This window comes from Odontomachus brunneus, unplaced genomic scaffold (genome assembly GCF_010583005.1).
Source record: "Odontomachus brunneus isolate Ranch 3 - 2012 unplaced genomic scaffold, Obru_v1 Obru_scaffold_006, whole genome shotgun sequence".
NCBI classification, from domain to species: Eukaryota; Metazoa; Arthropoda; class Insecta; order Hymenoptera; family Formicidae; genus Odontomachus; species Odontomachus brunneus.
Window position 1 is genome coordinate 2,843,090 of NW_022639456.1, and position 22,342 is coordinate 2,865,431.

Here is a 22,342-nt window from a genome sequence, read left to right on the forward strand (position 1 = left end):
TATATATATATATATATATATATATATATATATATATATATATATATATATATATATTTATATATATATATATAAATACGTAGTTATACGTCACTTGTGTGCTAAGTCCAATACTCCGTTTTATATTCACGTTTATCGTTTATCAGAAAAAATGTATACACGAGTGTGTGCCATCCTATTTTATTGATATATTTCTTTATATTATATATCCTATGTTAATGTACATTTTTGTTGTTCTTATTAAGAGCGCAGAAAATAAAATTGGATATTTTCTGTCTTAGCATATTACGCGAGACTAAAGGGTCAAACTTAGTAATACATACAATTTACAAGTCCGATTAAAAAAAGGAGGACTGCTCATGTTGTACATTATAAATTAATATTTTTTTTTTTCATGTAATAAAGTGTCATAAATAAGAGTATGAGAGCAATTTCGATAACTGTTCATCCAGACACATATGACGAAATGAAAGTATGTATACGATCGGAAGATCCATACAAGTAGATAGTATACATTTGTCGTTAGTACCTGTGTACTATAGATTCGCGAGACAGTCGAGGGCACTCTGGTCAATTAATACAATTTGTCACTTCGTAAATCGCTCGGAAGCTGTTTCGCAGACATGATGTTTATCGACTTATCAAATCGGAGATTAAGTAAGAGGACAGCTTTCAATCCATTGTCCCGGATAGCTCGCAGTTTGCGATCATAATAACAAAATAGAATAAATTCGAATATATTTATCTTAGAAAAAGAATTTACACATTATAGAGGATTCATTATGCAAGAGAAATAGAGAGAAAGAGAGAGAGAGAGAGAGAGAGAGAGAAAGAGAGTAATCTGCACTGCGGCGTGACATGTTATGCGTCACACATCGAATGTGTAGATACACTTGGTATTTCACGAGAGTCCGTTACACACACATAGGCGTTACACAGGTCGGGAGTACGCTGCTATATAAGGATTAACCAAGGAGTTAGACTGAAGGCCACCCTTTAATGTTTTTACAGTCTATTTTTATGTAGGTCCGATAACAACAATAAAAATTCTTAAATAAATATATCGGTATAATCATTGATGGAATATTATTACGAAGTCAACTAGTTCTTGTCGCGAGTAGTCGTAATTGATTTCTTTTCCTTTCTTTTTTCCTTTAGATGTCGTGTTTTGCGTCTTAAGCAATAGTATACATACACATGTACACGGCACGTTGATCGCCATACGTTTACGACGATCGGCATGGAGAGTACCACAAAGAGTTATGCGAAATTCGACCAGATGAGACACAAGTATCACTCAAGCTCATCATTGCTATTTTCCTCTGCCTTGAGTCGCGCCGGATCTGGTTGTGGGTTTCGCCGGTTGCGGAATAATCGTGATTTCATCATTGATTTTCAGCGGTTTTAGAAGAGAATCGTTGGATCTAGACGATGGTGATGCCGGTGCGTTTTTCTTGTCCATCACTCTCTTCGCCACGACACTATGTGCCGAATATACATGATTTTCGAATTGCTTGTACATACCGAACGTGGCAGTGCAGACTGTACATTTATACGACAGATGTGCTGGCTTTAATGTCATCCCGTGGTCTCGAGCAACGTGATTTAATAATTTCCATTGATATACCTGGAAAGCAATGTTCATTAGCTGTTAATAAAGTCCCGTCATTCGTGCGCATCTCCGTTTATACTTTCTTCCTCGAAGATCAGAGATCTTAACTACTTCAATGTTAGAAAGATAAACTTACTCTGCCACAGGATGGACAACGGCCTGCATCCTTTCCTTTATTTGCCGCATCTTGCATGCTGGACGTGACAAGTCCATGAGATCCCAGTAAGTGTCTTTCCAAACCCTATTATAAAAAGGACGCAATATTAATCTTCGAGGATAATTGGTAAATGTGTGTGCAGATTTTTACAACAAGCAGTAACGATTGTCTAACATTCATGCATATCCAAATGATTACATAAAGACTGAAATACGGAGTCATTAGTTACTCTATTAATTGTTACTCTATTAATTAGTTACTCTATTAATTGTTTAAATTTTCTTTATACCTGATCTGTGAAAAATCGAAATTGGCATTTCTGGCAGTTTAATGGAGGTCTGTTGTAGATCATCTTTGGATGTATTTTTACTTTATGGATCCATTGCATGTGATTTCGTAGCTGCTCTAGATCCTAAAATAAATATGACAGAACTCAGTATGCGTTCTTCGAAAAAATATGCATATTATTACGTATGGTACAATATATTGACAAGATTCATTTGTAATTATAAACGTAATTCGAGTCGTGATATATTTGCAACTTACTTATGACAATTTATTGTTACAAATTAGATAAATTCTTTCTATATTTATCTTCTTTTAACGTATGCGCAATTCTGGATATAGTTAACGTTAAACGTAAAGAACATATCGCCACACCTACCTTAATATATCCGTCACAAATTTCACATATGACAAATGAACTTTTCCCTCCAGATTTCGCAGAAGTACCTGATCCTGGAATGGAGGTTTGAGATGTCGTGCGTGGTAGTGGAGTGATAGATATACTTGGCTGACTTAACAGCTTCGCTGTAGGGTTCTTGGGGTTGGATGTTGTGTTCTGAAAAATATAAAGTATCTATGTTATTCAGGGTATACACATATTTCGAGCCAATATTTTGTTATTCTTATAAATTATATATATCGATAAATATTTTTGTATTAGTAATATCCACCTGAAAATCGGACCTTCAGTCAAAGTCGTATACATTTGTTAGATTGTTTCGTTTTCACATATGTGTAAAACGTGCTCGTGTGTAGATTTAGGTGTATATATTTCTTTATTCTTTTATTAAAAAATTAAGATGAATTGGATACTTTCAATGTTAATAAGGGAGTTATATGTATAACAGTTAATAAAAATTTAACGCTTGCTGTTTTATAGATGTGTAGTAGTGTACTGTTGTATAAAAGAACAAAAGGATAAACAATAAAGATAAAAAATGTAAACACGTATGCATAAAGGTTTCTTTTTCAGATATTGTGTGTATATGCGTATACAATTACGGAGAAATAACTGGCCTGCGAAAGTAAATTAGGCGGGGAATTTACATCGTTGTGCATAATGTTAAGATTCATAAGCGGCTATAAACGCATTTAATTGGAGTTGAAGAATGTTAAAAGCCTGTTTGCACCTGCGAAACAACACATTGTCGCATGCGGTCACAAATATCACGAGATCAGAGTATTCTCCCACTGGTACTTTCCAATAATTATTTACCTGTGATGAGGACAACCTAGACAGAGAGTCGATTACGTTGGGTACAAGTGCAATTGGTGTGGGTTGACCGGAACTGCCGCCGCTACTGCTACTCACTCCCGAGACAGCCGACATGACAGTCCCAGAGCCACCCACCACCTGCCACCACCCATATATCTTTTTTACTAGTTCTTGGAGCTTTCGGTCTATTTAAAGTGTGATATTTCGAGTGTGTGTACACACATTCGCAAACATCGTTACTAGAAACAAGATAATCGATACGATCTAAAGATCGGTGTGATTTATATTCTCTTCTCTATTGTTGCAATAAAGACGTAAGATATCAGTCATAAAATATATTATGTGTAAATTTCAATACCCCGAGAGAGAGGTGATTTTTCAAATTAATACACAAAATTTTGCACATTTCTTATGTAAAAGGTTCATAATATCAATACTGAGAGGAAACATTTAATAAGTAAAAATTAACTCGTCTATCCTCATTTTTCTTTCACCCCATCTTGTATTTTACGCCTATACTTTAACTTTCAACGCAGTATATGATCCTGCCTAGATTTTACCGATAATTGTTGTGTAGATATTAATTCATAACAAAACAAATGATATGCACATCAAGAAAATGCGACCAACAATAGTATGTGTAGTGTAGCTTAATAATATGTAAACACAGTTTAATGAATACACTGAATGCTTAAGATGTGTGTGTGTGTGTGTGTGTGTATAGTTCATTTTATTTTTATGCAGTGTGTGATATTGCAGTTTTTTCAAATTTAAAGGGCATGACTTTTCACGATTATCATCGCCCTTGTATGTTAGTATAAGCATATATTTCGATTTTACGATAAATAAATATGAAAATATGGTGATCTACAAATCATAATATTTAACTGTGTGCATGTGGGTATATATGTGTGTATAATGTCATAACATAACGATGAATATGCAGATTTACAATACAAATCAAATTTTAAATTACACAAACTCTGAAGTATATCCTTTCGACCTCACTAAGCGAGAATTATACTTCATGTCATCACGCTCGCCACTACACGCCTATCAGTGTCTGCATGTGCACACAGCGCATACATACTACATAAAGAAATAAATGCTATGTTTTTACCTGGAATATTTGATTACTACCAAATTGGTATGACGTCGGTACCAATAAACCGGAGGATGTAGGACGATACATCATTCCTGCAACATTATCTGAAATACAACTTACATCAATATCGTCGGCAAATAAAGGCTCACAGCGAGAAGGAAATGTTCGCATTATTATTATGTTATATTCCCTTCTCTTTTAATAACAATTTGCCTCACCTTGCCGTATTGCAGCAGCGCCTGGCCGCAGTGTTTTCAATTCGGAGTATCTTGGTTGCATGGGTGGTCGTCCTCTTCCACGACCGGTAATCGGCGCAGGAAGCAACTTCGGCAATAACGGTTGTGGGCCTTTGGCACTCATTGCCATTGCAGCGAGAGCGTTCGGATTAGTCGGCCCAACAGGTCTTGCACGATTCAGTCTCGGTATCTTCGCTGGTGGCTCCCAATCTGCAGATGGTTCCAGATTCCGTTCCGGTCGGAATTTTTTGGTGCAGGCGAGAATGTGTCGCGTCAATTTGCCTTTCTGATTGTCCTCAAACGGACAGTTCGGGCACTGATGGAAGGCTGGACCGCGTTCCAATCTACCGCGAGTGTTATGCTCCGCCTCCATGTGAAAGAGAATATCATGAGGGCTACGCACCTCGATCGGACAAAAGTTACACTTGTAAACGTAATTGCGCATATGCGGTGTTTCTAGATGATGCTGCATGACTAAGGTCGATTCCGTTTTAAAACTACAGAATTCGCATTTCTTCATCTCTAAGTGGAATGGTTCATTGTTCTCTTTACTAAATTCTAAATTCTTGATAAGCGAGTTTATAGCTAATTGAGTCTCGGCCGACGTGCTGCCCTTGCCTTGTTTGCGCTTTTGAGTTCGTAAGAGATCGGTTTGCACATATTCCTGAACTAGGCTCGTTCCAATTTGTATGAAGAATTTACCTAGCGGCAAATCGAAGTATGTCGGTATTTTGTTCCTGTCTTCTTGCCGCAGATGATCATTCTTATCACCTAAACTACTAAATCCGTGTTCGGCCAAGTCTACTGAATTGTCAACTGCTCTGTCTTCCATATCCTTCTTGCTTCTTCCCTCACTTTCGCTCTCCTCAGACTTCTCGCTGGCCTTCTTAGTAGCGTCTGAAGAATCTTCTCTTTGCTCTTCGTTTCCTTCTTTGTTCTCTTCAGTATTTCTCTTCAGTTTTTCTTCCTTCTCCCGCTCCTCGATGCTCTTTTCCAATTTAGAGACGAATTCTTTCAGTGGCTTCAGAGGCGGTTTCTCGTACACATAAGGTACTATGAAGGATGGCGCCTCGACCACGAACATATCGTCAGTCAGCGTCGGCAAAATCGGTGGTACCGTCGGCGTAACTGTGGTCATACTGCTGGTCTTCGGGCTCAACTGCGCCGTTTTCGAAGTCATGGGAACTGGCGTGATAGTTGTTCTCATATTAGGATACATAGTTTGCGTTTGCCCCATACCCATTGGTACTACCGAGAAGGGACTGGAGTTAGAGACAGAGTGGTGAGGTTTGCTGTTACTTACAGGCACTCCACCGCGTCCCGAAAGAATAGAGTTAGTGTCTATTATAACTAACGTAGGTTCCTTCTTTCCGCCCTTCATGGATTTGCTACCAGCAGCTATCTCCACCAAACGCTTAGTATCGTTCACGACGATGGTGGTTTTGCTGCTATTCTTGATCGGTGACTTCAATTTCGAATTCTCCTTGTCCTTACTATCGATACCGGCTAATGGATCCTCCGGCTTGATCTCTTCTATGTCAGACCCGTCGTCTTCCACTTCCTCTTCGACTTCTTTCTCTATGTAACTCGTTCGTTTGATGTTGCGCGAACTTCTTCTCGGCGTGATACTACTAAGATCTAATTGTTTACGTGGTTTCCGCTGTTTCGTGGGATCCTTAATAGCACGTTCTACTGACGCATTATGACTGTTGTTCTTCGCATTGTCGGTTATCTCTTCGATATCGGGACTGTCGCAGCTACCATTTTCTTCGCAGAGCTTGATATCCGAAATCTCCAAACTGCTGTCAGCCATTTCGCTACTGTCGTTTAATTGTTGTACATCGCTATTACTCGACAAATCAGCATTGTCTTGTTTTTCAGCAGTTTTCTTTGAAATGAACACATCGTCATTATCCAATTGTATTTCTGTAATGCTCTCGTCGAGACACTCTACGTCAGAGTTGTTGCTCTGTTCGTCTACTTCTATAGCCTCGTCACAAGATGTGGTGGTTTTACACTTGGCTTCAGTTTTAGACACTTCACTAGAATTGTTCGTCTCACTGACACCGTCGGACGATTTCATTATATTAAAGTCATTTTTGGGCTGATCCGTTTCACCCTCCTTATTACTATTATCTATTGCATCTTTTCTCTCACTACCTTCCTCATCTCCATCCTGACTCTCATGATCATCATCCTCGTTATCCTCTTCGTCTCCATCTTCTTCCTCAGCCTCAGCCTCTTCCTCTTCTGTGACCATCTCTTGTGACAGAGTTTTGTTAGTATTGTCACTGGTATCCATATACTCTTCGTTGTCAGCACTATAGCTCCCATTGACTCCGTTTGGTATAACTATATCTGCAAGCAATTGTGACATATTCTTAATAGAAGTGATTGCTATTTACTATGTATATAATTTTAAATCAAGAAATATCACAAGAAAATTTATACCACAATTAAAAACAAGATGCACTTTATTGAGAAAATATTTCTAAAGTTATTATCTTCAAAATATGACTAATGTTTCTGCACAATTATAACATAAAACTGTCTATTGACATTTTTGTTCATATTTCAAGCCAAAAGAGCTCATGTAATCATTTTCACAAAGCTGCATAAGATGTTAGTATATTACACAACTCCTATACTATAAGTATATACTACATGCCTCTACTCTATACAGATCACTATAATCATTAAGCACACACATACCCAAATTATACAGAAGTGGAGATGTAATTCCTCAAACCATTTTTCTACAAGAAACTTTCAAATTAATAATAATTGATACTATACAAGTGAAGCACAATGTCATGTATAATTATCACTTACAGCCAGTGATAAGTGGATTAGTCTACAATGTTATTACCATTGAATCAGTGTAACACAATAAAAAGTGCAGAGAATTCTAATAACAAGATATCTCTAATCCAGACAGTTCTAAGCAGCAGAGATCATTCAGCAATCATTCATCTAGAAGCTTTAATACCAAAATCTAGCTACCAAAGTAGGGAACGGTGCTTACCTTTCAGATGTTTGTCAGGACTGCTCCGAGAAGAGTCCTTAGTAGGGGGTTCTTCCAATGTGCCTTCCATGGATCCACCACGATTTGCCGCGCAGTCTATCTAAACAATTAACGACAGCACTGATAATAATCGACAACGTTAAATGTGCGAGAGAGCGAGTGAGAGAGAGAGAGAGAGAGAGAGAGAGAGAGAGAAAGAGAGAGAGAGAGAGAGGTGGTGAAGCGTACTGTTGCACGCTCTCTATCCAAAGAGGGCGATGGGGGGCACAGATGGACGGGAGGGAAGGAATTTTTAGCGGGGCCGAATTTTTCAAAATGGCGCTGTGAATTCCGCACTTGCTTCCGCTCTCACTCCCATAACCAACAAAATTCCGACGAGAATTCCTGACGTAACGGGCAGTCTCCGAAGACGACTCCGAAGTGCTCCGGCAGCGTCGAACGAACACGACGGTGATGACGACCGCGGCGTCGTCTGAGGCTCCGCTTTCGCTCTCTCTTCTCGGCGTGCGAGCAAGTACACGGTTTGCTGTGCTACACGCGCGCACACGCGAACGAATGGTCGGACAGACAGACGGACGGACGGACGGTAAGAAGAATGGATGGATGGACGAATGGATGGATGGATGGATGGACGGACGGACAAACGGATGGACGGACGAATGAACGAACACACCAATGGGTTATCAGAGTCTTAGCTCAGAGACTACTTCACTCACTCTCGCGAAAAAACAGCGTCGTCTCCTAGTCAGTCACCTGTGTTCGCTTAGACACCGCTTTAATATCCACGTTAATCAGTCAGACGGATAACCAGCTCGCTAGCTAGCCGAACTGCCTGCCTGTCTGCTAGCTAGCTAGCCAGTCGGTCGGTCGGTCGGTCTCGACCCTCCGTGCGCGCCTCTCCTCTCTCAACCTTCGCACAACCTACCAACCTCCTACACCTACACTCGAAGAGACTTCGCTGCGCGTATGTGTGTGTGTACGTATGTACGCAGCGGGTGCGCTCGCAAGCGCGTGCGCGCGCGCGCAGAGCTTCCCAGCGAAACGCCGTACATGCTGAACACGATGAAGACGAGATACAACGACGATGAAGATAACGATGTCAAGACGATATGTCAATTACGCGTCGAGTATAAACGAGCGCAAGCTTCCGAAGAAATGTACATTAATAATGACGAGTAGATCACTGAGAATCCACGAGGCGAACTGATCACCGGATAATCGCGTCGTCGTGAATCTCGCGACGACGCTCAGCGTCGCGAGAGAAGAAAGCGGAGAGGAGCAGCGTGCGCTGCGACCATTCGGTCGCTTGTCATCTCCCGCTCGAGGAGATGTGGAACGAGAGGGCGGGGAAGGAGAACGGAGAATTCAGCTGCGAACGACATGACATCGACGTGCGCGCGGCTTCGATAGAGGTTATAGTACGCGCGATGCGTCCAAGATAGCGAAATCCGGAGCAAATCGAGTCGGGAAAGATTCTCCCGAGAACTCGTGGCTCCTTGGAGAGAGGTTGATGTGAATTTGGCGAACACGCCGAAAGATGGGTGCCTAGTCGTCGAAAATCTGACCGGTCGAGGAACGGTTCGGATGTCTCGTCGATGCGGTACTCACAGACGTGTGTACAGAATCCCGCTTCTTCGTGTCACTTCCGACGACGGTATTCCCAACTCGGGCGCGAGCTGAGATTTCGCCGACGGTATCACTAGCACTTAATATAACACCCGTTCGAGCTGGAGTCGGTCGCGGAGGTCGAGGCCCTCTCGAGGGTATCGTCAGGTCGCTCGCGTCGTATGCACTCTCTTACACTCTCCTGCACCTTGCGCCCTCGTCGCGCACACGCGACGCGACGCCGAAAGTGTAGAAAGTGCAGGAGACGCGTTGTATGCGAGCACGACAGCTCCCGGCGCCGTTCACCGCGTCGAGTTTACATTCCGCCGGCGAGAGCGCAGTTTCGACCGCGAGACTCTTCGGCTCTTTTTCGCGAAGGGCAAATGAGCGTACCACGATGACGTTTCCCTATGCAGCGAGAAATCGCGCGAATTCGAAAATCCGTCGGGAAAGAGAAAAGGCGATTCGTCGAGAAGATGCACTTTTTCTTCTTTTCTCAGCGAGGCATCACTACTCGAGACACGCCGAGGGCAGCAACGACGCGCACTTCGCAGAGCGCAGAAGCGTAGAGAAAGAGGGAGAGAGAGAGACGCGCGTAAAAGCCCGTCCACGACAACGCGGCCGTGTGCCACTTAGGTCGTGATCACACGCACGCCTGGTGATAGCTTCGCGTTGCATGCACTTCGTACATTGCAAGTAACGTGGCCGGGATGAGGAACAAGGGAACCGTCATCGAGAGCGGTTCGCTTTGCGTGTTTTTTTGGATCCTTTGTACATATATGCACGCACATATATATATATATATATATATATATATATATATATATATATATACACACATATATATGTATACACATATATATGTACACACACATCATCACTTGCCATCTCCTAGTCGGAGTCACACTAGGTCTGTTTCATCTCGAGCGCACAAAGGCTACGAACATAAACGTGGAAGCGCACACGACGCGAACAGAATTACCGCTACCCCACATACGGAAGTCACTTTTCCCGATAAATTCTGAGGTTAATTTTTCGATTTCTTACTCTCTTCGAGATTCAATCAGTAAATTTTCTCTTTTTTCTCTCTCTCTTCTCCCCCCTCTCTCTTACCACACACACCCTCTTCCCCTCCTCCCCTCACTGTCTGACCGTCTCTCTCTCTCTCTCTCTCTCTCTCTCTCTCTCTCTCTCTCTCATTCTCTTTCTTTTTCATTCTCTCTCTCAAGTCAACCGATCGTTTCTTTAGAACCGGCACGCGACAGTTTCACCCCGTAACGAAGAGATATTGTCACAATGTACGATACACGTACCTTAGAGACGAAGAACAAGGAAAAGACGGCGACGGCGGCAACGGCAGTGGTGGCGGCGACGGCGACGACGACGACGACGACGGCAGGGCTCTCCTACGCGAGCGTCGGACGGCGCGACATCCTCGCACACACGTTCCTCGTCCTTGGCGACGACGATGTCGTTTGGTCTTCCGCTTTTGCTATCGCTGCTGCGCGTAGTAATGACAGCCCGACAGTACTCGAACGCACAAACTGAGCACGGTTACGCGGTTTATTCACAAAACCTGTAAATAGTGAACATTCATCGCTGACGATTGGCACACACACTAGAGGGCAGGAGCGACGGATGGGAAGCGTTAAAAAGTTATGCCCAGGGCCGTAATACGAGGATTGTACGAGCGCCGTCCCCCGCGCGTTAGATCCTACAGCGGCTCTTTATCTTTTTTTTTTTTTTATTGTAGGAGATGCGACGATGGAACGAGGAGAAAGAGAGGAGGTGGTGGAAGAGGACGAGGCGGTGAGGTTGAGAGGCAGAGAGAGAGGAGCGAAAGAGAGGTTGCTTTTAGGAGGGGTCGTTGCTGGATACGTCTGTTGCGACCCGCGTATTAACCACTTCCCCGATTTACGGGGAGAATATATTTCGTGATTTATTTTAGATATCACGGAAGCACCTTTATCTTAAATAGAATGATATAACGAGAAATAACAAAATAGGTACGGTTTCATCAGGATACGCTGTTTTACTTGAATTATTTGTATAAAAAGAATGAATAATGTGGAGAAAACTATTTTGATTTGACATATTTTACAAAGAGTCTCTCATCTGACAAAAGTCTGACAAAATCCGACAAGAGTCTCTTATCTGACAAAAGAAAAGTGGTTAATTTTGCATTGTATCTCGCGACTCTTAAATAGCTCTCTTTTGTGCTCTCGTCCTGTATACAAAATTTATTAGATCTGTCTACTAATTATGTACATTAGAAGTTATCCAAGAGCTACAGTTAAGGATCATTGGGATCCCATGGGGATCATGGGGAATATTTCCGGTTCGAGCGAACTTCTCTTAGTATACCGGGTACTTCGTGTGTCTCCTCGCGAGCCTGACATTCGACAGCGAGCGATGTGCGTTTGCGTGTGCGTGAGGGTGAGCACTCGTTTGAAATCAATTTCGGGTTCTCGTCTTGTCGGCATGACGGTTTTAACTGTTGAAATCGTTACTGTGCGCTGGCGGTACAACACAGCGTTGCCAAGTTTACACGCAAAATCAATGCCGTAATAAAAGTAATAATAAAACCGTTAAGTGAGTGCCTTGAATCCCGGCATGCGAAATTATCCTTTTGTCGCAACAGTGGAACACTGCCTCGAAATCGTCGACTGTGCGTCCAATCGCGGAATCGTATACTCTCTCTCTTCTCTCTTTCTCTAACGAATAACGCACGAAAATTAATGATTTATACCTTCTGCCGAGAAACGAGCCGTCCTATTATTCGCTTAATTTTAACGATAGATTAGGTAACTCGGGATCGATCTCGCCTTGGCGAAAATGTCGCCAATGTTATCGCAAATCCTCGTATTTCAATAATGCATACCCTCGTGACTAACTCACGCGCGCCTTTGTGAGATCGCTTCGTCGAAATTACACGAAAAATTATTTGCCTACCACATCACGCATGCGAGCGTCGATTACGTTAGCGCGGCGCTTCCCTGCCGTGAAGACGAGCCCTACATCGGCGCAATTAATCGGGACATCGCGAAGTCAATCGCTTTGATTTCCCCCCTTTCGACGACGAGACTCTTACGAGGAGAAGCAGAACGACGCAGGAACGCGGCGTGTTTATGGCGTTCACGATCCTTCGGGGCGAGAAGCAACGCGCGGAGCAGGAAGCGGAGGAGATGCGTCGGAAGAGGCGGTGTTTCTCACGATTTCACCACGTCTCTTTGACACGCGCAATTCAATCGTCGTTATACTTTTACCGTGGCTCCGCGTGTTTGGAACGGTCTCGCATGTAAAACTTCAGTGTTAACACACAATGTTATTAGTAAAACATTAGTAGTAATTAACATACATACATTAGTAAGCATTACAGTCAATGTCACGTCATCAGTGTAATGTCTCATCGACTGTAACGAGATAAACAACCGACGAAAAAAATAAAAATTGCAATGAGCAGTCGTCGGAGGAAGGCAGAATTCACGCGCGGAAACGTCATCTTTCTCGATCGTTTCGAGAGAAATTGTTCCTCTAAATTTGCCACATGTCGAAATAAACCAACGAAATGGAGCAACGTCATCATCGCGAAATTTTACGGATAACTTTATCGACTAGCGGAGATGACGAAATTATCCTCGGACTAATTTCGGGCGGACCCCAGGATCTTGCCGGCGCGAAGACGCTACTGTCGACGACTTCGACCAAAACTCCCTACCTAGCTACCACTTAGGATTTCTGGCATTGTTTACCGACACGAGAGTGTCGTTACGGCCTTGCCGCAATGAGAGGAGGTTGGTGCATATACGCGAGTTCGTTCGCACAGGAGAGCGAGGCAGGAGGGATCTCGCGGTCGCGGGGGAGGGAGACGAGACGAGGGCGCGGGGTACCCTGTGGGCGCGCACGGCCCTGATTGCATGGTGCTCCGCTCCGCTCCGCGCCGCTGTTCGTGTCACGAACGTGTGCTCTGCGAGAGGAAAGCACAGAAAATATCCAAAGGATCAATTGATACATGCTAATCGCGCGAGCGGGACGTACTCCCGCTCGCTCCTCACGACGCGCTCTCATCTCTCGCTCACACCCACACACACGCTCTCACTCACACGCACTCCCACATACACACGCGTCACCGTCGAAGCCACGCTCGGCGCACGCCACGGCAGCCAGCAGCGAGCTCCCGCCATTTCTACGTGACGGCCGCGACGTGCCCGTCGAACAGCTGCCGCTGACTCGAGTGTGGCTCGCGTTAGCCCCCCCGGACGACGACGACAAACGCCTCGCACACACGCGTCCGATTGCCGCGCTCAAATTTAAATTCACACTGACCGTTCAGCTGGGCGCACCGGCGAACACCTGCGGCGGCACACGCGGCTAACACGTTGCCCACGATACACGCCGCTGCTCGTATCGCGCGATAGCCGTGGGGATCCGTTCGCATGCACCCGATGTTTATTTCAGCAGCGACGTCACCGATCCGCTCGCACCTCTTACCACCGTCGTCGAAAACTGCCAAGATGGCGCACGTCGCCGTCACGTGACCCGCGACGTTTTATGACGTTCGCTAGATGTTAAAGGGACCGTCGGACGGCCCAGTGGCGTTTGTTGCATGCGGTCACGTGACCGGCTGCACGTGCACGTCCAATGGGAGAAGTGCTTCCCGAAAAATAAGAAGGGCAATTTGCAATCACGGCGGCGTGAACGGGGTTCGCGCGATCGCCGAGCACCCGCCCTTTTTACAATGCCGCGTTGACGACGAGGGTGCGTTTCGTCACGCAGGTCGTTCGAAATTTAAGAACGTCGACGATTCGAGCAATATGAATGCTTTTTTCTCTCGAATATTGCGATTGTTGCGAATAAAGTACAGTTGCGATCGATACTTTGCGCGCAGTATATATTGCAAATAATATATATAGATGCCAATTATCAAGTATTGGCTGATATGTGCTGTATAAAAGTGAACTTTCATCGGTTCTCTTTATTCAGCAATTTCGTATTAATCATGACACTATTTTATGCCCAACATACATATTCCGTCTAATTATAAATCCTCTATTAAATAATCTATCCTGAATTCTCATTTTTTGGTCATTTTGTCGAGTGGAAGAAAATCGATTATTTGTACAATCTCAAATGATATTGCACTGCTTTTTTCTTAATAATATATATAAAATATTGCTCATTCGTATATTAATAAATATACTAATATTTGTATATTAATAAATATATTAATATTTGTATATTAATAAATATATTAATATTTGTATATTAATAAATATATTAATATTTGTATTTATATTAATAAATATAAGTTCAAGCAGCATGTATTGAGATATTTAATCTTAAAAGTTAAATATCTTTAAGATATCTTAAGTACCTTAAAGATATTTAACATGCTTTTATCATAAAAATATTTATTTATTAATAGAATCTTTTCATATGCTGTTGTGCAATTTTTTATTTACTTAAGACTGCCTTAAAATTATCTTGAGGCTGATTTCTTATGTAATCTTTGTAAAATTTTATAAAGTTTAAATGTGTTCTATTATATACAATATAAATTCCTTATAGATATTATATACACTTGAATAAAGATATATAATTAATGTTATCCAACATTGTCTTCATCATCATCAGCATTAAAGGACAAGACAATCTTCTGAGGTTGCTTTGCTTTCTTGGCTTTCTTTTTCGCTGGTTTATCTGTAGTGTTTGTATCGGACTCTGTTTCTGCTGATTTAGTCTTGCGAAATATAACCTTTTTAGATAGATCAGCAGGAGCATTACTTTCCTCTGCAATTAATTTATCATTTTAAAATGTGAAAAACTATATTATTTTAAAAACTAGTCTTGTACTTATCAGTGTTCCATCTTACAATACTGACTACCTAATAGAAATTCAGAATAATCTGTCTAATTCTGTTATCATACCTTCTTCCTTTTGTTTTTTAAAGGCATCTACCTCTTCTGCTGTCAAATCACCAGAGTTAAGTACGACCACAACAGGCTTCTCATCAGCCAACTCCTCCTTCTCATCGTCAGAGACTTCTGGTAACGCTTCTCTCTGTTTTAACAAATCATTCATATATTTTACCTATACAAGCTGTCTTTTTATGAAAATATTATTAATAATTAATTATATGATGTTATAAGACAAAATCTATGTAAAATGTTACAAGAAACAGTTACTTAGCTGTTAAACCAGTGACAAGAATCTTACAAGTATTTTACCTTTGTATCGACATTGGGGCCTTCTTTGTATCCAATTTGTTCTTTTAGATCTCGGAGAAATTTTGGTTCGTCCGGTTTAATATACGATATATTATGCTTCTTTCTTGACATAATTTCTTTCAATATTTCAGGCGATATTCTATCACGAATTACAGATTGTGGAATGGCTTTTGCATATAGGACGCGGCAATACACATCACAAGAAGTACCATAACCAATTGTTCTACATATTTCTCATGGCTGAAAATGCACAGGAGGTAAACGAATTAATAGACAATATTAAAACATAAATGAAAATTTAAAGTTATCTTTTTCAAAAGCATGTCTTACATTATTGATACAAATAATTATTCAATATAAACATTCAATTGAAAGATGTTGAATGGTCATACTTCGTATGGTAGAGAAAAATACGACTGTCCAGCCACTGAGTCATACTACTTGAGAAAAATAAAGGGGCAACTGCGTTGTGTCGTTGAATTGCATTGCGACCCTAAATCGTTGTAAGGTTGGTGGCGGCTCGTAACGGAGACTTCGAAACTACCAGTCGCCTAGCCGATACTTGAACCTTTTTAGGCGGAACGGGTCTTTTCTTGCAACGCGAATGGCGGTAGGTTGCGCGTTTTCTAAGCTCCGACGAATCTGCTGTTATCTCAAGGTATATCTCATGCTCCTTTATATGTAACCTATCAAACTGATAGTCTATTTGCAAGCTTCCCGTTGTCTATTAAAGTACACGTCTTTCGATCACTTGAAACGTAAATTCCGACGTGAACTTTCGTCGGACATTCGGCCCGCGATCGAGCATTAAATCAAACTCAGAACACGCAATAACGGAGTAGTAACCTTCCGTCGGTGAGTTTGGTCTCAAATCAACATAAATAATAATCGTGGAAATGCATTTCCATAGGAATGTGTCTTTCAAAATTCAAGGCGAATAACTAAACATTATTCATAACGCTGACGAATTTGTCGTTACGAATATAACGGTCGCGTTATGAGGTTCGCGCGATGTCTGTAAGATGGCGCGAGTTCCTCGAAAACGACGTCACAGATACTCTGTATAGTAGTTCAAATTTGACGAGGTTAGTAACCGTTGTACACGCATCGTGCGTGAATTGATTTTACAAGATCTTGCTTATTTCGGGTTTGTAATTCACCGGATCGTCCGGGGTGAGACCGCCGCGTGTCAGGTATTTTGTCAGACTTGATTACAAGCGTAATAACATGCATTCTTCGGCTCGCGCTTCCCCAACGAAGGGTCGCCCCTCGGGATAACCTTTAATGTCAAACCGCGGGGGGGATCGAGCTAACAGCGGAGTCAATAAATTAGGGCGCGCTAATCCTATCTGGAACGTAGTATGTTTTTAACGTAAGCTAGGTTGTTGCGGTTGCCTACATCCTGCTGTTAACTCCTTCGAGGGTACAAAAAAGTTCTGCAGATTAGCCGTATTTGGAGAGTTGGTTTAATGAAACCGACCCGGGGGGAAGGAATTAGGTTAGGAAGGGGATTAAGTGTCGGAAACGTGAAACTGGCACGACAAAAAGCGAGCGTTAAAAAGGAGAATGGTGTAACACACCACTTTTTGAAGCAAAAAAGAGAAGGAAACACGAATCGGCAATGCATTGTTCTCTGGCACGATGCAATCGGTCGTTAGTGAATCTTTGTCGCGGGCTCTTTATCAAGCGGGTCATATCTATCAAAAGAGACAGTTGCACTTTGCGCATGGTTGGTACAAAGATGTATCGGCATAGATTCAACCGTGGAGATGCAAACCAATCAGTCTAATAGAGAGTCTCCCTTGTTGCCTATCGAATGATTCATAGTACGTTTCTCTCTCTCTTTCCTTCTCTCTCTTTCTCCTTCTCTCGTTCTCTCGTTCTCTCTCTCTCTCTCTCTCTCTCTCTCTCTCTCTTCGCTCGCTTGGGAAGAGAATTTATTAATAAGACTAACCAAGCTCGGTACCGAACAGATTCGTCATTATGACGTATGTCCTGTCGCCCAGATATTTAATGTCCAATGCTGGTTAGCCGTCGCGATCGACTTCTCTTTCAACGTCTATTAAAGCGTAATTACTCACAGTCAGAAAAAACATTATTTTAATGCATTTAAATAAAATTATATGAAAAAAATATTAGGTCAAAGGGGAAAAGAGAGAAAGAAAGAGATATTGAGGAGCAGCAACATTTATGTTTACTTGGGGTAAAAGATAAAGTTGCCCCACGTTCTACGTAAAACCTATAGAATCGCACGACGCTGTTCTTTTCGCATTTTTATCCGTTACTCTTAAATCACGAAACGTCTTGTTCCTACGGCACGACGTTCGCCGCGACGCCGCAAAATAAATTCGCGTCGTCCCTCGACGTTATTACAGCACAAAAGCGATCACCGTGATTGTCGGAGAGTCCGCGATTGTCGGAGAGTCCGCGAATTCACCACAATGAGGAAGCGTGTTCGCCCGGGCGAATGACTTACATCAGGTTTGCATAACCGCGCAAAGTGCAGAAACGTATCGGGCGGTAAAGGCGGCGTCGCGCGGTATCCCGAGAGTGGAGTGTGTGTATGTGTGAGAAAGAGGGAGAGAGAGAGAGAGTGAGAGTGAGAGAAGGAGAGAGACCTTACGAGCGCATTGGAAGTGCAACTTCTTGCGCAAGAGGTGCTCAGCAGTGATTCATCATTGTTACGAGGAATATTGGGATATATATCGGCGAGATCCCCCCGGGGCCGAAGGCAAATGGAGTAGACAGGGGTCTATACCCTCCATCTACTTAAATGCCCCCGCATTCTAGCAATGGAGGGTATTCGCCCGTACCGTTTCCCTGCAGTTTTCTGATTAAACTACGTCTATTACCATGGAGGGACCGCACTTTACGCTCCGCGCACGATCGCTTTTACGGCTCGCCCGTCCCCGTAAGCCTTTCGCGATGCAATTTGTCGCGATGAACGGTTTACGTCACGACTCGCTATCTCATCATATACGGCCGGCAAGTAGAATAATTATAATCGGCGATCGTTATTACCACATACGGAGAGAACGCTCGCGGCGATTAAGGGAGAATTCAGAGATACGATTTTACTCGTCTCTCTCTAGTGTTGTGTCGTGTAGCATTATTTATATATATTATTAGCACTTACGAGGACCACCTGCTTGCCAGACGCTTCATGTCGATGCACGTCCTACGGAGGATCTTTGAATCTACCGTGCGTATTTAAAGAGATCGTCTCGTGTTAGCGAGCCCGTGAAAATTGAAGGGAACGTCGAGCGGACCCTGAGTGGAATTTCGGTGCTGTATTAACCCTGCACAAGTTCCGTCAAACTTGAGCAATTAATGGAGAATCTCGAGAATAATATTGTACGATCTCTGTTGTGTGCCTTACTTTGATGCTCCAAATATTTATTAACTGCCATCTCCTCTAAATTGACGCTTAAAGAAGAATTTATTTTACGACGTTAAATATTTAAGAATTTATTTCATATTTCATTATCTCTCAATTCCATTTGATCTTTATTCTTAATTTCCGACAAACAATGTATTAATTGTGCAATCTTCTTAATTGCAGATGGAGCACAGCAATTCGAGAATCGCGATGGCAACAAAGAACCGATTCGATATTTCAAGAGTCGACGAAATGCTATAGTCGCCCGACGGAAGCGATAATTAACGCGCCGGTACATGTGTTTCACGTGCACGTCGTTAGAAATCTTCAAGTGTAGAGGGAACACTTGGAAAAGTACGAGGATACACGAAAGTAAGCACTTTAAAGGCTGCAAAGCCCATCCTACAATAACCGTAAGAATGCATGCGGTAAGACGTAAGCAAATTAGTTAAGGAAAATGTCCCAGTAAATAAATAATATCCCAATGATTGATACATTAACAATAGATTAGTTTATGTATTAACTAACGATTAAACATTCATCGAATAACATTGTAAAAAAACAGAAACAAATATCCTTCAGCAAAATCTCAAAAAATTTTTTTTGGAAATGTCAAATATAAATCTATTGTTAATGTATCAATCATTGAAACATTGTTCAATTACTGGGATATTTACCTTAATTGATCAATGGGATTCTGAAGCCCATTCTATAATAGCCGTAAGAGTATGTAGTGAGACGTAAGTAGTAAACTAATTGACCAACGACAGTCGATTATTCTTGGACTCTAAGAATCCTATCGATGAATCAGCTTACTACTTACATCCTACTGCATACTCTTACGGCTATTGTAGAATGGACTTCACAGTCCAAGAATAACCGACTGTAACTGATCAATTTGCTTACTGCTTACATCTTACTGCACATTCTTACGGCGATTGTAGAATAGACTTGATGTTCTAGAAGTGTCGATTGTGTTTCGACACACGACCGTTGGTAGGGGAGAAGGAAGGGGGACGTCGCTCGGCGATCGACGAGTGATAGCGTGACTCTCTCTTTGTTTATTGTTTTGGTCGTGCGTTCGACTTTTTTCGCGCCTGAATTATTATGTTTCGGGCTGGGAAGCGACGCCGAGCACATGTATCGGTGCGTTATAATTCACCTCGGGCGATTAAAATATTCCGTTGGTTTTTGGAATATTCCATCGAGCTCTTTGTCTCTCTCTCTTTCGCTGTCACGCGCGCGTGTCCGTGTCGCAAGTGAATATCACGCGATATTACGACGAAGCAGCCGGGAGCCAAGATAAAGGACCGAGAATACAGGACGCCGAACGTGGATAGCGAGGCATCATGCATATTCAGAAGGTATGTGAAATCATTTGTTATAAATCATTTTTCCGGTTTTGATGGACGTTTGAAGAACTTGTCGAGAATCAGAAGATAACCGAGTATCCACCGAGTGGAAATTTAGACTTATACTTGCAATCTGTTTGTTACTTTTTTCGTGCAACAAAAATATCGATCCAAACGAATAACGAAATTCCTCTCCGAAATTTCGGCTCACATTCTCGCTCGAGCTCCGGCTGAATCGCGGGCAGGTGCATTTCGCGAGTCAAACCGTAGTCAATCTGTCGACGCCCGGGAGACGCACACCCAGCACTCCCCGCCCCTCTCCCCGTACCGAATTTCATCTACGAAATATATAAAAATAAACGAGTACGGGAACGTGCGCCATATGCGAAGCGCCATGTGGCGGAGGGTCAACAATGTCACCGGGAGGAACATCTCAGCCGTGTCTTGAGGCGAGAGTAACGCCGCGATGAAAAGGATGCTGTATCGCTATAGGAGACGAGCACCTGCCCGCCTCGAGGTGAAGCTCGACGCGGACTCTCGTGGCGAGTCCCTCTCGCGAACGGGGGATTATCCGTTTCTCTGTATCGACGTATAGCCGCAGTGTAACGCCGTGATGTAAAGCGTCTACGCGTCTTACGACCTAAGAGCGAAGGAACCGATCCGTCGTCGCGCCCGAGGCGGACTCGGCGACTGACAAAAGTGTTGTACACTGTGACGTATATATGTGTGTGGTGGATGTGGATGTGTTGTCTGCATATGTCTATACAGCCACTTCCCGGGGCGATTTACAATGTTACGCGCGGCTTCCCCGCGGATGTCTCGCGGAAAGTATCCTTTTTCGCCCGCGGAACTACCTCGTCATTCTCGAGACGCGAAACGTTATGACGTAAGAGCATCATATAGACGTTATAGGGCTTGATAGTTATCTCTCTCCCTTCCCCCCCCTCTCTCTCTCTCTTGCGCGTTTAAAAAAGCTTTATAGATAGGGACTCGACACGTGTATGTTCATAAAGGGGGAGGATCGGCCGATTTTGCATTGAGAAAATTGCATTTGCGCGAGGCTCATGAGCTGCAGAGCCCATCGGGACGGCGGTTCGTTTAATTCGAAGCTACGGTTAACGGGAATAAAAAGCTCCTCGCGGGGCGTCGCGATTGGAAGCCCTCGTGACCCGATGCGGGAAGGAAAGGAACGTCGAGAGGCGGGAATCCGGCCGCGGGAAGTGGAGTACCCTTCGCTTCCCTACTCGAAAGGGGATTATCCGGCCTCGACTCCATCGATGGTTCGCCACACGCTGTAACGCGACGATCAAAGTTCGCCATCATGCCATCGTATATACCGACCGACCTATATAAAGCCCCTGCTCTGTCGAGCTATCGTGGAATCACGAGGATACACACGGGGATATCAGGTCGGTATGGTCTATGTATATGCACGCCGTGCGGAATTAACCAGCCGGTGCTGAATCTTGTTATTATTAGTTATCGCATTAATATCCGACGATGATCCGCGACACGGCGTGCACATGCGAATGTTATGTAACTGTGCAACACCTAGAGTCTGCCCTTATGTCGGATATCAGTCATGCACACGTCGTGTATCGTAATTCTTGGAATCGATCCTGGGAACAGGCGGTTGGCAGACATCTCTCGGTGTCGTATTTATCCTCGAGTATTGGTGCGCATAAATATCATAAAGTCGCCGTAACAAATCGTACGAGTAACTTTATGAATCCCCGATTACGTGAACCGCGAGAAATATTCGCCGTTGGAAATAAATGACGACTCATTATACGCACACGATAAGATACTTAGGAGTACTTTAGGAATGGCTGCCACTTTCTCAGCTACTCGCCTCAGCTGATGTGCGCCTTTAATTTTAGTAGATAGATTTTTACCTCGCAGATGAATGCATTTATTAGGACCTTAACTTAGTTTCCGCCCAAAAAATACTGAGAAAAAGCATTTATTGTAAAAAATTTATTTAAATTATTTCAATGAAAGTATTTTCCATCACTTTCTACAACTTTTTGCCATCTTTCTGGCAACTGGGCGATACCATCTCGATAAAACGATGTTTGTTTCGAAGCAATCCATTCGTCCACCCATTCTCGCACTTCTTCAACATTTCGGAAGCGTGTACCA

At 43.0% G+C, this 22,342-nt stretch overlaps 2 protein-coding genes across 16 annotated transcripts; both read right to left on the reverse strand.

Moving 5' to 3' along the window:
- Positions 1-164: 164 nt before the first annotated feature.
- LOC116852543 (kinesin-related protein 4) lies at positions 165-13,730 on the reverse strand. 14 transcript variants are annotated; one of them, XM_032833056.1, is made up of 10 exons: positions 13,568-13,730; positions 10,555-10,817; positions 7,637-7,732; positions 4,594-6,969; positions 4,391-4,479; positions 3,271-3,408; positions 2,434-2,610; positions 2,059-2,181; positions 1,749-1,853; positions 1,313-1,627 (listed from the first exon to the last, which is right to left on the reverse strand). In XM_032833056.1, the coding sequence occupies exons 3-10, from the start codon at positions 7,704-7,706 to the stop codon at positions 1,313-1,315; spliced, it is 3,393 nt and encodes a 1,130-aa protein (XP_032688947.1). In that variant the 5' UTR covers positions 7,707-7,732; positions 10,555-10,817; positions 13,568-13,730. The 14 variants fall into 14 exon arrangements, with proteins under 14 accessions (XP_032688929.1, XP_032688947.1, XP_032688938.1 ...); XM_032833047.1 differs by having other exon boundaries at positions 7,637-7,736; XM_032833038.1 differs by lacking the exons at positions 10,555-10,817; positions 13,568-13,730 and adding an exon at positions 7,977-8,232 and having other exon boundaries at positions 165-1,627; positions 7,637-7,736.
- Positions 13,731-14,678: 948 nt separating this feature from the next.
- LOC116852849 (uncharacterized protein KIAA1143 homolog) lies at positions 14,679-15,950 on the reverse strand. 2 transcript variants are annotated; one of them, XM_032833590.1, is made up of 4 exons: positions 15,862-15,950; positions 15,470-15,709; positions 15,170-15,302; positions 14,679-15,031 (listed from the first exon to the last, which is right to left on the reverse strand). In XM_032833590.1, the coding sequence occupies exons 2-4, from the start codon at positions 15,578-15,580 to the stop codon at positions 14,847-14,849; spliced, it is 429 nt and encodes a 142-aa protein (XP_032689481.1). In that variant the 5' UTR covers positions 15,581-15,709; positions 15,862-15,950; the 3' UTR covers positions 14,679-14,846. The 2 variants fall into 2 exon arrangements, with proteins under 2 accessions (XP_032689481.1, XP_032689474.1); XM_032833583.1 differs by having other exon boundaries at positions 15,800-15,930.
- Positions 15,951-22,342: the final 6,392 nt, after the last annotated feature.